This window comes from Lynx canadensis, chromosome D3 (assembly GCF_007474595.2).
Source record: "Lynx canadensis isolate LIC74 chromosome D3, mLynCan4.pri.v2, whole genome shotgun sequence".
NCBI classification, from domain to species: Eukaryota; Metazoa; Chordata; class Mammalia; order Carnivora; family Felidae; genus Lynx; species Lynx canadensis.
The window spans coordinates 20,191,427-20,209,490 of record NC_044314.2 but is presented as its reverse complement, the minus strand read 5'-3'; the positions used below and the strand labels follow the sequence as shown (position 1 = coordinate 20,209,490).

Below are 18,064 nucleotides of genomic sequence, written 5' to 3'. Positions count from 1 at the left end.
TTCTCTGCCCGTCAACTGTTCCTCTGCGTGTCAAGGTTCTAGCACAGCTTGTCATTGTTCTGTGGGTCAGGTCTAAGATCGGTACCTTGTGCATCTGTGTCCTTCACCTGGACACCACAGGGCCGTTTGTTCCAGTTCCTTCCTCTTTTCAAGTTCCTTAATCTCCAACTTTAGTTACCTACCCATGGCTCCCCATCGGCCACATTCACTCCTGCGTCAGCAAGGCCTGATCCAAGCCCTCCCTGCTCTGCCTCCCAGTGCTGGCTTCCTCGGCACAACTCACCGACCACTTCTTTTTTATTAGTCCCACAGATCCCCTTATTCCAACTACTCCTTGACTGTCTGGGTCTCTAGAACTCTCACCATCTTGCTGGGCTTGGAAAGGGCTCTCCCCTGACTATTCATTATGGACACTGCCCTGAAAAGCACTCACGGACAGTGCTTAATTAAAGCGCAGGGCACTCGCTTCAATGCTTTTGTTTGGCTGCCATTCATAAAGCTTACACTTGTCTTGAGATGTAAGTCTCCCAAGGGCAAGGACTAGGTATACAGGACATTGTATAGGATTGTAATATTATCACATGCAATTAGATGCTTCCTAAATAGTAAACGATGAAACATGTGGCATGTATCTGTTTTACTATCTCTGAAATCTATAGCCTTTTGATATCATCAAAGACACATTTTAAGGGTTTCTATCCACAAGTAAACATTTTTTGTTTAATTCGACAAATGCCTCTGAAATGTCTACTGTATGCAAGGCACTATTCAGGTATTTGTAGGAGAAATAATAAAAGATAGACACGTCTATTACTTAAGGTTCTTATAGCTTAATGTTGAAGACATGTAAGACAAACTTAAGGGAATGCCACGAAGGAGTTCAAGGTTATGTGGGGTTTTAAAGGATGGGCAAAACCATATCAGATTGAGAAACCAGGGACTTCCTTCTTAAATAGGCTTTGAATGATGGGTAGAATTTTGACACAAGTTATCTAAATATATTTTTAAAAAAAGATGACGTTTAACATCCATGAGATAACATCTCACCTTTAAATGAAAGTTTCTGTTTTTACATCGAGAAGTGGCATTATTTTTGGTATTACACAGATATATGAAGAAGCAGCTAAGGACTATATATTAATGTGTTTTCGTGTCGTCAGACTACATATTTTGGACAAAAAGCAGACTTTTGTGAAGCGCTTTATAAACCTCCACGGCTTTACTACAAAGGGAACAACACAGGGCATTGTGGACGCAAATGGTACCTCACTGTATGTGTGTATTATTGGCCCGAATGATTCACTCTTATTTAACTGCAGTGAAGTCTTTCATCTCCCAGCTATACAATAATAGTTTCCATATGACCAGTGGCTCTGCTATAAATAAGATCAAAAGCAAAAGAAAGGATTTAATAAAAGAAAATGACATTAAAGGTAGCATTAAATCAGGGGGAAAAATACCAATATCCAACTCTTTTTTTGTTTGTTTGGTTGGTTTTTTTGAGACCGACGCTCCTTCCCCAACATGTCCTGAGAAGACATTTGACAAGAAGTAGGTATGTACAAAATCCATTTGGGTATGCCTTAGAGTGGTAAAGATTAAGTTGGGGGGCAGTGGGGAATGCGGGGGTAGGGGAGAGCACCCCCAGTTAGGGGCAGGCTAGGGGCAGGTAACCAGCTTGTTTCACGTTGGAAGAGTTCAAGGGAATGTGTCAATGGCAGGCATCCATCCATTTCTCTGTCCTTTTCTGTTCTATTTAATGGAGATAGACTTTTGGTAATCCAGAGATTCTCAGAGAATCCTAACATTGCTCAACTCTCGTACATGAGTTCTGAGAAAGGAAGTTTTTTTTGGCAATGCACAGTGACTTGATATGAAGAGCCAACTTCCCAAACAAATTCCCTTCTAGTTCTTAAAAAAAAAAAAAAAAAAATTACAATGTTAATCTCTATTCCCGACTGGATAAACAGCTGCTAATAACCCCCAGCTCTCAGGGGAGGAGGTTGCTTCCTTTCATCTGCAGACTGGTGGATATCTGCCGTGCACTGGACTTTAGTGATTCCACATGTTTCTTACTTTGCCGTTTTCAAAACTGCCCGGGTACTGGTCTGGCCAATTCAGGTTTCTTTCCTCCCTTAGATTGTATCCATGGACTTGGAGGACATACGCAGTTATGGTACTACTTACTTGAAATTGTAGTTCTTTTACTGTGGGTATACTTAAAGAGGAAATTTAAGTGCTTCTAACATCTAAAGGAAGTTAAACTCTTGGACCTTTGTATTTGAAGCCCTGCGAGGGAAAGAACCCTTTTGGTACCTTTCACACTGTGCTAATTATTCACTCAAGGGCTGGCTATGTTCAAAGATACTCCCTTCCTAATAGCATCACTAATGCGATTACTTGCTTCTATCTGTTTGTGTACTAAATAAAGGGGCCAACTTCACTTTTTCCTCTGCTAGGAAGTACCCCGCAGAAGGTTACAGGGCCAGCCAGCCTCCAGTCTTTCTCACTTGTCCCTGAGCACCTGCTTTACTGGTGACCTCAGTTCTACACCTCAAGATTCAGACATTTCGCAAAACAGCTTTTTAAACAAAACCCAGCTGTTTCCCATCTAGACTACGGGGGGAAGAATTTGGGCAGCTCACAGAAACATTACCCAGAGACTACCATTCCCCAATAACTTTCACACACTTGCAGCTCCAAACGAGACCCGTCCATGTGCAGAAGCCAGGGAGAAGGCAAATGTAAAATTAAAATGTGGAAACGCAATACCCTGGTTTTTGACAGTAAGTCCAATTAGTTGCTTGAAAATGAATGTGGCTATTGTATCAGGACAATGCTTCCCCAAAGATGTCATTTAACTAATATTGGACAGATCTTTTGGTTAAACTCAACTTTATAGTTGTAAGATGATTTATGGATATAGAGGAAGCTATAATTATGCACAACTGTGAATGTCAGCCAATTAGGTAGAATCCTCGTGTTTCAGAAATGCAGCGTTCAAGCTTTTTAAAATTTTTTGCCTTTTTATTTTATTTTTTTTTAGGTTTTCACTCCTAAAGCTGCTATGCCTAAATTCTTTCCTTATTTTGAACCCATTTTACACTTCTATTTTCTAAGCAATTAAGACACTTTTGATTTGAAAAATTTACAGCCACAATAAAAGTTAAAATAACACAACGACCACAGATTTTGAAAAAAATATATAAAATGGCCAAGGCCTAGTCTTGGCTTTTAAACAGTGCCAGGTTGCTCCAGTATTTTCTGTTTTGGTATGAATGACATAACTGAATTACTTCATGAGCAGCTACTTTAATTCCTAAGGGTGGAAAATTCCATGAGTTAATTTAATTTGGATGTAAAAAAATATACATGAAAACTCGCTCTTCCTGTGGACTCTCATGTGAAATATCTGAGCCAGTGGTTGGAGTTGCCGGGCTTCGAGGAGGGGCTTTCCACCCGGGGCGCCCTGGCTGGTGCTGCAAGGGCCCGTCTCATCAGGCAATCTGGGCACATAAGATCCTTTATTTTCTGCATATGTTTTTAATCATTTTATTCTCTCGCTCTGCAATGCCCTTCCTAGCCTGTCCCTAACTGCTGAAATCCGATGCAAACTTCTAATATGAGCTCAATGACACCTTTTCCAGGAAGGTTTTCTTAGCTGTCTCCCAAGGCTGGGCTATGTTCATCCTTCTCTGAGCTGCTTGTCTGGTCACTTCATAATTCCACCTTGTATTACAGTCGGTCACATACTTGTGTTATCACCCTCCCAAGGTCAAAGGCCCACAGGATCAGAGGATCAGAGACTCTTACACACATTTCATAACCCCCAAAGGATCTAAGGCACAGAAGACACAGAATGAGGGAATGAACATCTGTTTATTTTCTAATATATATAATATTATCTTTCTCCCAGAAAATCTGCTTTCTCGAGAAAAAATAAGGGTAATACTCCTTTTTTTTTAAACATAGGGGTTGTGCCTTTTCCAAACTATGGACAGTTTAGCACAGTGTCGTTGTCCCCGGTAAAAGTTCAACAAAAAATATGAAAATGACTGTCATTAAAAGCATCTCCCTGGTTTTTCCTCTATTATTTAAGAAGAAAGCAAAGTAAAACTACGATAACGCCAAAGAGTCTCTTTTAAATATGCTTTTATATTTTAAAAGTGAGGAAAACAATAAGTTTTTGTTTTTATTTACTAAAAGTTCATAACACCAGGGTGCTAAACACATACTTTAGGGGAAAATAATTACAGAACTAGGCTTGTTTTGTCCTAGAAGCAGAGAAAGGGAATCTTTTGGGTTTGACGGTCCAGTGCAGACTGACTGGTCTTGTTTCCAGGTCACGGGGCCTGACTTGAGTAAAACAGGTATGGGTGTGTGTGGTCGGGGGCGGGGGTGGAGAGGGGGAGAAGGGTTGTACCTAGTTTGGACTCCCTGCTGTGAGATCTGGGCACGCATCATGTCCTAACTACTCGTCTCAGGGGTTGTTAATGGTTGTATTTAAAACCTCTGGGCTTTCATTTGTGTTTATGCAGAAATATCAAATGGTGAGTTCAAGGATTCTTAAACTGTTGTAACTAATCCATGGTTAGGGGAATTCTTTAAGTCAGACAGAAAAAGACAAATGCTGTTATATTTTCATATGTTGTATGTAGAATCTTTACCAAAAATTCAAAGAAATAGAAGAGCAGAATGGTGGTAGCTGGGGAAAATGGGGAGATATTGGTCAATGGGTACAAACTTCTCGCTTTAAGAAAAACAGATTCTGGGGTGTGATACACAGCATGGGGACAGTAATTAATACTGTATTATATATTTGGAAGTCATTAAGAGTAGATCTTAAAAGTTATCACCAGGCACACACACAAAAGTCATTATTGTGAGACGATGGAGGTGTTCACTAACCTTATTGTGGTAGTCATTTTGCAATATACGTGTGCATTAAATCATCAAGTTGTATACCTTATACTGACCTTTGTTTGATGTCAATAACATCTCAAAAAGCTAGGAAAAGTTTTAAAAAATAAAGAGAATTTCTTCAAGTTTCTTTTTCTTCTCTCTCTTTTTTCTTTTAAGTTTTCTTAAAGTACAATATTGATATAGATTAATAAAACCTTTCAGTTGAGACTGCTAATCTGCTCTCAGAAATATTTGATAATTGTGGAGATTAGGAGACACGGTGAAACACTATAGGTAGGCAAATTACCTAATCAAAGAGAAAAACCTATATTGGTTTCTACAGGGTAGTTCTGGAAAGATGATGTAGATGAGTAAGATCTTAAGTGAAATTCTATAACAGGCTATTAAAGATAGTTTCGAAGTGCTCTGAAACAGAGGCGATGACCTCTCAAACTCAGTTCGGTTCCACCAAGAACAAGTCTTTGCGGACAGACCTCATTTCCTCATTCATGGGAACACTGCATGCCTAGTGTCTTGTGATAATGGTATGGACAAAATGAGAGAGGGCGGACAGCAGGAGAGTAAAATTAGTTGGACATAACTGGTTGAAATATAAGCCCTAAGGCAGGGGACGGTGTAAGCGTACAGAGAATGTCTGTAGCACTGAAACTCAGGCCTGCTCTCTGTGTCCTCCCCTGGTTAACACTTCCATTCGTAGCTTTGATGAGGGTATTAATGGCACCCTGGCAGAATATGGCAGGCAGAATATGTGACTGAATGGGGACCGAAAGAAGACTTTTCCACTGGAAACAGACTGAAGGCTGCAGCGTGAAATTCAAAGGCAGAGTGTGAAGTTTTGTACTGGTACCACAGTTAAGAGATGTGTGGCTTATGGATTTCAGTTGATCACAAGTTCAACATTTGTCAGCAAGATGATAAAGTCATCAAAAATGGTGAAAGTGTATTGTTAGGTGGCCTTAATTTAAATGAAGATACAACACACTGAATGGGTTTGGTAACAGATCCACCCTAGTCCACCCTGATGACTCCTTGAGCACTGTGTTCAGTTTGAGATTCTACACGCTAAAAGGTCCTTGAGAAAGAAAGCATTCCTTTTCAACTAGGGAGAATGCACTGGACAGTCATAAAATCAAAACTTTTTGGGGGGAGGGGTGAATATTTGAAGATATAAATATCTAGCCTAGAGGGAAAAAAATACTGAATAGACACTTTTCAAATAACTGTAAGTTTCTAAAGTAGCTGTTGGGTTGACTTAGCTTCAGTGGACAGAAAAACAAGGACTGTGCAGAGAAGTAAATTTGGGTTGGACATAAAGAAGAATCTTCCAACATCTGACAGAAATGGGCTTTGTGGTCAATTAGAGCTACTTATCCTTGGAAGAAGGGGCTGATAGAGGCTTGTTGACTGCTTGGCAAGGGATTTGTAGGGGGATATGGATGGAGAGGATACCTAAGATCCCTGATATCCTATGGTAACAATTGCTTAGAAATGTAATATGTGCTCAAATATACATAAAACTTTATGAAATCAAAATTCTGGGAAGATATAAGAGGAACATGATTGAAGATGACAAAGCCTCTACGGGTCATACCTTCACTGAAATATAATTTTCTGACTTCTACTACTCTCACGACTACATCCCAGTAAATGCTACCCAAGATAACACATCCCTGCCCATTACTCTCTTCTGCTGCTTGAAGCCAAGGAGCAACTAAAGAAGTGCCTTGCGGGGGGTGCCTGGGTGGCTTAGTCGGTTAAGTGTCCAACTTTCGCTCACAGCTCGTGAGTTCAAGCCCCGTGCTGGGCTCTGTGCTGACAGCTCAGAGCCTGAAGCCTGCTTTGGATTCTGTGTCTCCGTCTCTCTCTCTGCCCACCCCCCACCCCCACTCGCTCTGTCTTTCAGTCTCAAAAATAAAAACATTAAAAAGAAAAATAAAGAATTGCCTTGGGTTTCTATCGTGCTGAGTATTGGGTAACATATAAGATGGCTGAACCAATACATTGTATACCTGAAACTAATAAGATAACATTATATGTCAATTATACTTCAATAAAACAAAAATAGTTTTTCCTTGGGTTTCATTAGTTTCAGTCAGCAACGAAAAGGTTCATAGTATCAGCCACAGTTTTGAAATTGCTATGGTATTGGGTTAGAGAGGAAGTTCGCAATGGCAGTGTGGTATTTAGTACAAAGGGTGCAGCTCCCCTTGCTGGCTTGTCTGGTTTCTATCCTAGCTTGGCCATTAACTAGTGGGCGTCCATGCCTGGGTCACTTCCCCTTTCTGGGCTTCAGTCTTCAGCAGTAAAATAAGGGCCTTGGGCTAAAAGATTTCTGGGGTGCTTTTAGAATCTAAAATTCAATGGTCTTAACTCTCTTAAGAACTATGAAAGCAAAACTAAGTTCAGTTTTTATCTCATGAAGCCCTACATGGTAGAAGTTCTCATATGTTCAAAGGTCAGTTAAGTAAAAAAGGTGCTTTATCACCCAGTGAATTTTCTTCTGATAAATTCTTTTTAACTCCAAATGAAAATGTTATGTAAAGTGGGAAACTCATCTAGGATTGGCTTGTATCTGAAATGTGCATTTTCTGAAATGCAGGCCACAACCCCACTTGGAGGTTCTAGGAAGGGGTCTCAGGGATGCTGCGGAGGATGGGTGTGGGTGGGGAGTTTTACAGGACTCCTCCACCCCTAAGTCAATTAGAGCAACCAGGTCCTTAGGTCACTACTCATCTACCAAGAGACAATGGCATCTTTCCCTCCCAGGTAACAGAGCTGAGTCTCTGCTCTCTGATGAGGCTTGGTATATTGCTGCAGCAAGGTTATTTGTTTTGTTTTGTTTTTTGTCTTTTAATGTTTATTTATTTTGAGAGAGAGAGAGAGAGAGAGAGAGAGAGAGAGAGAGAGAGAAAGTAAGTGTGCGTGAGCTGGGCAGGGGCAGAGACAGAGGGAGAGAGAGAGAATCCCAAGCAGGCTCCACAGCACTTTGGTTTTAAACATGTGTCCTTTTCTACTAAACTACGAACCCCTTGAGAGCAGAGACCACGTGGTACCACAGAGCCTGGTATTTGGTAACCACCTGATAAATATTTTTAGAAATGAATAAATGGACTTTAAGCAAAAAGGATCTGGAAATCACAGTAACATTATATATTAAAAGCAGAGGAGATTTTTAGCTAAATGATCCCTTTGTTCCTGACTCTACTGACAAGTAATCAGAAGCACATACAAAGTCACATGAAGACATTTTTGATGTGGGTTTTGTTCTTAATCAGTTAAAAGAGGAGATTAGGTCATCGGAAAGGCTTTCTTTCAGGTCTCATCTGTGGATCTGAAGAGCAAATGAATACTGGAGAGAACTGTATTTGAAAAACTGCCATTTCAATAATTTACAAAAACCTAACGATTTAACATCAGGATTAACCATGGAGGTATCTGAAGCACAGGGGGGTTATATCTGGGTAACCGTGTCTAATGAGCTTAGTGACAAACCCACCTGTTTCTTCATTCTCTCACATTCAGAGATTTCTGCTTTGATTTTGTCAGAAACGTGGGCGGTTTGAGAAAGAAAAATACTTTAAAATTTACTTCTTCATGACCCTAGTAAGGGGAGCTCACTACACCTCCTGCCACTTAGCACAGACATGCTGATTTAAGAATAAGTGTTAGGCGATGTGGGTTTTAATCTAACATACCACAATGGAGGAAAAATTCTTTACCTCTGCATTTGGGTAAAGAGCTTCTGGGAACTTGGCCACAAGGTACCTGGGCATTCTTTCATCAAGGAACATTTATCACGATTTGAAAGTCCCAAGCTCTCACCACCCTAAAATTAGTTCTGAAGAGGGGCACCTATAGCTATAGGTAGTAAACAAAGAACAGGGAAGGTGGAGGCATTGTATCCGAGTTTAAAGCTGGCTTCATGAGTTCAGCCTCCTCAAGCCTTCTAAGGCCCATGTGACCAACTCCTAAGATGGACGTCATTATCATCCTCAAAGGGCTCCTGGGAAGAGTGCCTGAGATAATGTTTCTGGAGCATCTGGCGGAGGGGCTGGCAACTTGTGAGGCAGTCAGAAAACAGTAGTTTCCTTTCTCCCCACTTTGAAGATTTATTTGCTGGGGGGGGGGGGGTACAAAAATGTAATACATGGTACTCAAGGAATTTATAATCTAGGTGGTAAGGCAAAAGCCACGCCTGCATGGCTTACATGACTGGGCGAGAGAAATATCTAGCCAGCAGTATGACTCACAGAGCTCTGGAAAGTAGAAAAGAAAATGGACTATCATAAGTGGCTGCAGCAAGGGAAGGCTTCCTGGAAGAAGCAGAACTTGAGTCAGAGCTTTGAGAGTGGTGGGGAATGAGATGGACAGAGAAACGGGGGTAGAGCAGGCTAAGCCCGACAGACATAAGAGAACTACCTAATGAGAATGTACACGGCACGTTCTGGTAAAATGAACAGACTGGTCCTGCTGAAGAATTGCTGCATATTGGCACGGTACACCTAAGGCTTTTGGTCAACGGTAACGGCGCTTAACAAACCGGCTTAAGAAACTGGTCTTTATTTTGTAGATAATGGGAAGCCAGTGAAGGTTTTGGGGCAGGAAAGAGCATGGCCAAATATCATCTAGAAAGCCTGCAAGGATACAACATTCACGCTAGCATTATAAGCCATGCTGCTGTGAAAAAAAAAACCCTTTCATTATACTAATACTTAGTAAATCACTGAAGACCTACTCCAGAACTCCAAGGAAAACATTTTATGAATCAAAAGCTAAGTACAATATGTTAGCAATTAAATGAGATAACATAATAGCCGAGGCAGAACCACAGTTTTCCCCACCACGATTTCAAGCTGCTGCAGAGAGAAATGCTTCTATCATCTTCCAAGTTATCAAGCCATTTTGTTTTGATTTTCGGAAGGCGGGGAGAGAGGAAGCAAGAGGATGGAGGTCAAGAGGATTCAAAGCTGTCTGTCCTTTAATCAGAAGGAATTATTGAGGAGACTTATAAAGGAGATTTGCTCAGAACAGAACTAGCCCTGGGACGGGTCTTAAGTTACTACAACTGGCTTCTACTCCAGAACAACGAACGAAGGTGTGTGTAGCTGGAAAGAAACACCCACCAGTGTCCTCTGCGCTGAAGTTTCCGGTGTCTACCTCCCACTGCTACTTTATTTACTGCAGCTGGCCACAGTTTTATAGCCTGTTTCATGTATTAAAATTCAAATGTGGAAAACATTACCAGTATCCTCCTTGAATTTTTTTTTTTTGTTGTTGTTCGGGGGTGGGGAGTGGGTTTTTTTTTTCTCTTCCCCTTCAACTTCCTTTTTATTGTGGAATGTATCAAACGGTCAAAGGCTAACTTCAGACTGACTAAATTCAAAAACTATTTCCTTTGTTCTTATGTTTTTGTTTGAAAATTCATACCAGTTTGCGCGAGGAAAGAAATGACAATCTGATCTCTTTCACACACGTTAGGGTTTCAGGCTGGGAAGCTCAGACTCTGTGGACCTGCTGGATGTTTTTGAGAAGAAAAGAGAAAGACTGCAAAACCTCTCGTGGTTTAAAGGGCAGCAGGACATCCCCATGCCACGTCTTTGGAGTTTGTCTACCACCTGGTTGGCTCTGCGGGCATCCTTGACTGAATTATAAACGTCTTCAGATGAGTGAACAGGAACTTCTCCTCATCAGCAAAACTAGCAGCTTTATTGCTTCTGCATAGCTTTTTTTTTTTTTTCAAAATCAAATCAAAAACGTTTCTGTGTAATATTGGCCGATTATTTCCCTCCTTCTGTTGCTCTGCTCGAGTCTCTCCCTTTCCCCTCCCCCAGGTCAGTCCAACTTCCCATCTCCAAAGTTGACTCCAGTCCCTTCTTCCTATCCCACCTTTGAATCAGACTCAAGGGGGAGGCAACTCAAAGGTCAAATAGTTCCAAAAAGTATAGTTTATTATTTTAAAGAACCACTTAACCTACATCTGGTATTTAAGAGCAAACTTTACATATTTATGGAAAAAATTGTCTCTGAAGCAATGCCCTGGGTGCACATTGCATGCATTTAACATATGCAAAACGAACACAGCTACAGAAATTAAACTATTTTTCTCTTGATTGAGAGCAGATATAGAGAAATGGTTATAAGTCACAGATCTGGCTTTTAATAAAGCCAGATTTCTTAATTAAAAGCAGTATTGTTTAAACATTGTAGTTTAAAAAGAAAAGAGCTGTACAAACTAAAACCTCATATTATATGCATCCCAAGTGTATTTAACACATTACCTGAGGCCAAGCTAAATTAAAATCTAGATTTTCCTTTTGTAAACTCTTAGCAACTGCCATGAATAGACAAACAATTTTTACTCAATGATGAATTTTTAGGATAGAGGTCAAGGAAAAGAAAAAAAGAAAAAAAAAAGATTCAGCTTTGGCATTCAAAAATATCTTTCCACGTTTTAGAAGTGAGTTCATTGCTTCTATTTATAAACCAGTATTTTTGGTTTCAAATTGGTTGCAGGTTTCCATAATATACTGCTCAGGATGGTACTCTCAATCCTACTCTTTTATTAAGAGAAACTGAAAGGAGGACAGAAGAATCCTATTGAGCAAGAACTGAAAGAGCCTCAGAATAACCTGTGCTTATTTTGTGTTCTCCTCTTGGAAGCATCAGTAAACAAGAGATGCTACAGTGGTAGCAGAAGACAGACCTTCATCCAAGCAACTTTTTAAAGAGCCTACGAGGTACAAAACAGGACACTAAGGTGTTTGTTGATCAGGCAGGAGTTTATAAGAAGCAAAATTACATAGAATCACTAGTGATTAATTCTCCACCCATTCGGTCACCTTACTGTCATCACTTAATATTTTGTTAAGAAGATTCTGAATTTTCATAATCACCTAAATAAAAAGGGTGCACTCCCAAATCCTTTTCAAAAGCAATGGGCCGAACTGAAATTCCAGTTGTAATACAGACAAATCTACTTAAATATTATTTAAATACACACCTATTCATAAACGGGTAGTGATTAATAAAACTATTATACACTCTCTTGAATTATACAGTCTCACACCATATATTTAGACCAATAAACATACCAGATATTTCTGCCTCCCATACTCAGCATCAAAAGACATCGATTTGGATTCTTCAATAATAATAAAAAATTTCAACCTGTTCCATATCTGAAATGCCAACAATGTAACATGTACAAAAGTGGGTCCTTTAGATGCGTTACTAAGATGAAGAATTTAAAACACCAGCAATGACCCAGAAATGTCCACCTAGGTATATACTCAGGTGACATGAAGACACACGTCACACAAAAACTTGTACTCACAGGAGCATTATTCATAATAGCCAAGAGTGGAAAGGACCCAAATATGAATCACCTGATAAATGGATAAATATAATGTACACCTATCCAATGGAATACTGTTTGGCAATAAAAATGAATGAAAACATTACACTAACTGGAAGAAGCCAGTTAGAAAAGACCATCACGTATTGTATGATTCCAGTGATAGGAAAGATCTAAGATAGGCAAATTATACAGACAGAAAGTACATTAATGTTGCTAGGGTCCAGGGAGAGGGAAGAATAGAGAGTGACAACAAATGGGGATTTCTTTTTCTTTTTTCAGGAGGTAAAACATTCTAAAATTAGACCGGTGATGACCCTGTGAACATACTAAATAAAACACATGGAACTGTACACTTTAAATGGGTGAATTACATTGAAGTGAATTATATCTCAATAAAGCTGTTTAAAAAAGAACAAAACAGCAGTAGTAGTATTTATACTTGAAATTCTAATTCTGTTAGGATCAGTAATTAAAGAGTCTACAAATGCCATCACTTACCATGAGTGAATGTCTGTTGGCTGAAAGAAGACCGGTTCCATACCCTGAGCCCAGACCACCCATTGCTCCATTATGAGAAGGTCCAATTATTCCATGCATGTCCCCATGACCACCAGGCATAGCTGTGGATGGGCCCACTGCATGATTCCGGAGAACGTGAATAGCATCATCCAGTCTTTCTAAGCGATCTTCAATTCGGCTTTGCTGTTGATTAACAAACAATGCGAAATTGGATTTAGTCTGAAATGCATGCAGAGGTTATAGAAACAAAACTTGAGTTGACACAAATCATCCTTTGAGGTTTTGAATATATGTTTCCAATGAAACTTATTTCATTAAAACAATAGTAGATGGTGACCTTCCTAGAAAACTAGTAGAAAATGTTAATGGTATATCATAGTGTTATTTGTAATGAACAAAGTAAACTTCTAGGACATTACAATGTACATCTACTATACTAGGTTGCATTTGCTTGAAAGAGAATTTAGATTTACTTTAGAACAAAAAAGTCTATAGAATGTAAGAAACATTGTAGCAGGCATTGGTTAAGGATTTCAAAAACTTAACAATGAAAAGATGATGCATTTATAGTTTCCCAATTAAATGATCTTCTTGGATGCATATTTCCTTCATCTCCTCTATAGCATATGATACAGGGCTACGTATCAAGTCAGAGACAGGTAAATGCATACAGACTATAATTTCTTATTGAGTACTATCTATTTTTACCAGTGTGTCTTGTTTTCTATCTATTATCACCAGCTTGTGTGTGTGTAGAGTAGGAACTCAAAATGGATATAGAACAAACATTTAAAAAATGTTGTCCACCAAAGTGGTATGAGATTTCACGACTGAAGAATCACAAAGATGTGAATTAACTGCTTACCAGGGGCTTCTAATTGATTTCAAAGCCCTTGCTCTGTATAAAATTCACCTTATACAACTAAATTATAGAATTCAAAACCAAGGAACTTTTTTTTTCATCCCAGCCACTAAGATCCTAGTTTTCTGCAACTAGGAAAGGTCAATACTATAGAGTTTGTGAGGAAAAAGGACACGTAGATGCATATGAACTTTTTTTGGTATGATCAATAATGATATCAAATAAACACCTGCTTGTCACTTTCCAGTGTGTGTTTTAAAATATGCCATCTCACTGGCTCTTCGTTCTCCATGTGTAAGGCAAGCAGGGAAGGATTATCCCTTCCATACACATGTGCAAATGAGGCTCAGAGAAATTAATTATTAACTACTCAGTGTCACGATGCTGGGAAATGGTATAGTGAAGGGCTGAATCTAAGTCTTCGGACTTCAAATCTAGTGCTGCTTTGTACTGGATCATGCTACAGTCTACTTTGACTTCCACTGGGCTGTGCCAACAGATGTACCAGCTCCACTGCATGAGAAAAACAATTTCTAATTATTTTATACTGACAGAAGGAATGTGTGTCTAATACAGTTAGTCTACGGTACAGAGCATTTCTGATCTGGTGGGCTTTGGTGTTAAGGGACCTCCCGTAAACTCCTAGCTGCTACTTATGAAATCTTTGACAAGGTACTAAACCTCTTTGAGTCTATACTTCATAATTTATAAAAATGAGAACGGTAATACATACTTCCACATGTAAATGTGAGCATGAAAGGAAGTAGTACACGTGCCTATCATCCTTTCTGGCTCACAGCTTCCTTGTGGGGAGAGCAGTTTCTCCTTGTGAATCCCCTCGTGAGTGTTGAGAATTCAGAGGACTAAACCCATAGTTCGTAACTACAAACCTAGACTTCATGGCTATACAGTGGCACATAACCTAGTTTTGACAGCTGGGTCCCAGAGAGTAACTGATGGAGGTAAACACTTAAAACTACTATGGGCTCTCTGGAAGTGGGCTGCGGGTTAATTACTTAATGTAGGCTAAGCAGGTAGTGCATACATTTGTCCTGCCCTGTGCCTGCCTTTATTGGCCAAAATGCATGGCTGAATGATTCCACACTACAGCAAAGAAGACCACAACCAAGGGGGAAATCCACCTTTGTATTTTCATTTTTAGATTTTCCTTAATTTAAACAGTAAGCCAAAAGAGAAGAAAGGAAATTCTGGCCTGCTGCCAACACATTAAGTTAGGCAGATATCAACCAATCAATGCCTCTTCCGTGTTCTATCTCAAAATATGGACGAAAAAAGGGAAAACCATCCTTGAAGGGCTGAAGAGCTCCTTGCTGCTACCTCTCCCCATTTGATTCATATAGCGACCGAATACCGCCCAGAGCAATGTTATCTCATGCACATTTTCAGCCACATCCACCATGACTTGAGAAAGACTACAGTGTCAGATAACAAATCATCATGGGATGAGTACTTATAATATTAATTGCACTCATGGAAATTTTCAGCTACTCCCTAACGGAAGAGCAGACATTTAATGACATGAGTCGATTTCTAGAAGAACCAAAGCGAACATGGAAACAGATGGTAGACTTCTCATTCAGAGGTAGAGAGGAAAGCCCTTACAAGCCTGCCACTCTGGAAAGTAAGGCAGAGGTCTCCTGATCTTCAAGTGTTCCAGCCACGCAGCTCAGCGTGACTCCAGCGCTCTCCTATCAGTAAAGTGATTCAATCGTTGACAAGGATCTTTCCCAAAGACAGACGGATGCCACTCTCTCTCCAGGATTTTTAATCTCTTACCTGGCCCTAGGTATTTGGAGCCCTCGGGCTTACAGCATCTGGGTTACAATCTACAAACAGCAACAAGTATATATATATATATATATATATATATATAGCCTAATGACTCTGGCTCTAACCAAACTCGTGTGCTTAACATTAGTCTAAAGTTCCCCGCTAGTGAAATAAGAACCCTAGAGAGTCAACTAGACGCAAAAAGAGAAACGTGGTATACAAAGTGGCTAGAGGAGAGATTAGAAGATGAGACTTACCAAAGAGTGTAAGGGTCCTTCATAATTAGGAGATGATGAGGCCTGTCCTCCATTTCTGGACCAAACAGCTGTGCCTGCTGGTATTAAAATGGAGGTTACAGTGAAATCTACATAATCTGAAAACAATCTCGCAGACATTTTAACAGTCCTTTTAGAAACAGCGATGCTGAGTTTTCATTTGTACAATAAGGTCAATACATGTAAACTTCCCATACAAGAATTCCAGGACAAGGAAAACGTTTTCAACTCAGAATTCTCTCAGGCTTCTTCCTAAAAGGGCACATTTAACTGGTTCTGAATTTTAGCTAGACAATGGTTCCTACCAATGGTTCACAGATGGTAGTGAAGAAAAGAGGTCACTACCATGGTCAAGCCACTTTTAAGAATGCAAAGGGGGATTCTGTTACACCTTCATTCATGCAAGGCCAGCCTGTGGAACCAAAATTCTCTCACCAATGCAAAACAGCACTGCTACGGGTTTTAAAAATGATCCTTAAGAAGGATAAGCCTTCCAAATTTTTTAAGGGAATAAGATTAGTTGGCAGTGATCCACTAAACCAGAAATTTAAGAATTCAATATAACAACAGTAATAAGTAGGTAGTTCCTTCTGAAGAAAATGATTGTTTTGTGATTCACTGAACTTTATTTCTGCTACAGTAAATATTACATGTCTAACCTGCAAAATAAAACCCACTTTTCAATTTAAAATAATGCATGCTACATGTGGAAACTAGGAAATAATTCAAGGAAGAAAAAAAAAAACTAGGATCTCACCATAATCTTACGCCCTGACATGGTTAGCATTTTAAAACTCCTTTCTTTCTGTCATTTCTGGGTGTGCATGTATGTGTATTTTTATGCTAAATAAAAGTAGGACATTTTGTTCAATTACTTTTAGTGACAGAATATGGACAGAGCCAGCTATTTTCAGTGTGAAAATAGCAATTTATCCGCATATTTACATCTTCATAAAGTTCTTTCTTCCTAATATGTGGTCTTTCATGGTGCATTAGCAGGACCCCAAAGCGGCCTTTTCTCTGTGTCTTCCACACGCCGCATGCCGCTCAGGTTTCGGGCCATTTGTGGTGTTTTCTGGAACGATTTGCGCATCACAGCTTTCCTTTCCTCTCTGGAAGTGCACCAGCAGAACGGTGAGCAGCAGGTTCTCGCCGAGCTCTGGTACCGCTGCTCCTGCAGCCTCAGCAAATCCCACACCCGTTCTGGGCCCTAGTCGGCTCATCTGTAACATCAGAGCATCAGACTAAAATAGTCGTGCTCAAGCCTTATTAGACTCTGGACGTTTTTCTTTTTGTTCCCCCAAACTATAAAATAGATGAAATCAGAGCTGCTTTGTTTGAAATAGGAAACTTGGAGTTCTCCCTGCTCAGGCTCCCTCACCACCTGCCTCACTGGGCTAGATGTCGTCTCTGCTCTTCTCTCGCTCTGGACATTGACTCCAGAGCCTACCGGTATAATACTGACCCAGGGGTCTATAATAATTCTAAACTTCCCTTTCCTTCCTGCCACAGGGAATGTTTCACGGTTGTTCCATTATCCTCTTAATACCATCTCTGCTTCCTTGCAGTTTCAATTCTGTCCGTCTGGACGGGTGGACCTAAAGGTTCGGCTATCCCTCTCTATTCTGTGACCACCCGCTCCGTGTGAACGGAGGCTTGGAAAAGGCTGACATTCGGTGCTACCTAAGCCACGGCCATCACCTCTGAATTCAAGCTCTGGGCAGTCTGAAACCTCCCGTTCTTTACCAAGGAACCCAGTGTCTTTAGGATGGGCACGTGAGTGCCGTAGGCAGGGAATAACAGGAGGCGAGGAGGCGAGGAGGCGAGGAGGCGACAGTTAGACGAGTGACTCCACTACAGATACTGTAAGGTTGGGTTTCAATCAGGTATAGATGAAATTTAGGGTTTTTTTGTTTTTTGTTTGTTCGTTGGTTTGCTTTTTTTAGAAGCCACATGTCCTCTTTCCACAGAACAGAGACGTGCACCGGATAGGGCCTTCTGGAAGCATTTATACTAGAAGGGCAATGAGCCTCTTAATTGGAACTCTGAAAAGTGAAATGCTTTACTAACATAATTCAACAACTTATAATTTTATTATTTGAAGCCATAGGTCATGCTAATTTGTTATATTTTAAAGGCAAACATCTCCTTTTACTCCACACAGTTACTTCCCAATTTATTTACAAAATTATAGTTTTCCTCAAACATGCCAGTGACGTGGGCTTTAAAAAGGGAATGTGGAAAGTCTAAAATTTCTATAGGAAATGATCCTTTTGAACTGTCTATATTTGATGACTATATAATTTATACTCATATTCCTGACTGTATTAACTGGGC

The 18,064-nt window shown here is 40.0% G+C and overlaps 1 protein-coding gene across 17 annotated transcripts in view; it reads right to left on the bottom strand.

Moving 5' to 3' along the window:
- TCF4 (transcription factor 4) overlaps positions 1–18,064 on the bottom strand; it is a 351,707-nt gene that overhangs the window by 13,394 nt on the left and 320,249 nt on the right. For 12 of the 17 annotated variants that reach the window (XM_030336279.2, XM_030336272.2, XM_030336273.2 and 9 more), the window contains 2 exons: positions 15,710–15,786; positions 12,779–12,982 (listed from right to left, as the gene is read on the bottom strand). In XM_030336279.2, the coding sequence (XP_030192139.1) occupies positions 12,779–12,982; positions 15,710–15,786 (281 nt within the window). The remainder of the gene's footprint in view (positions 1–12,778; positions 12,983–15,709; positions 15,787–18,064) is intronic. The other 5 variants (XM_032595356.1, XM_030336278.2, XM_030336289.2 and 2 more) reach the window with 1 other exon arrangement.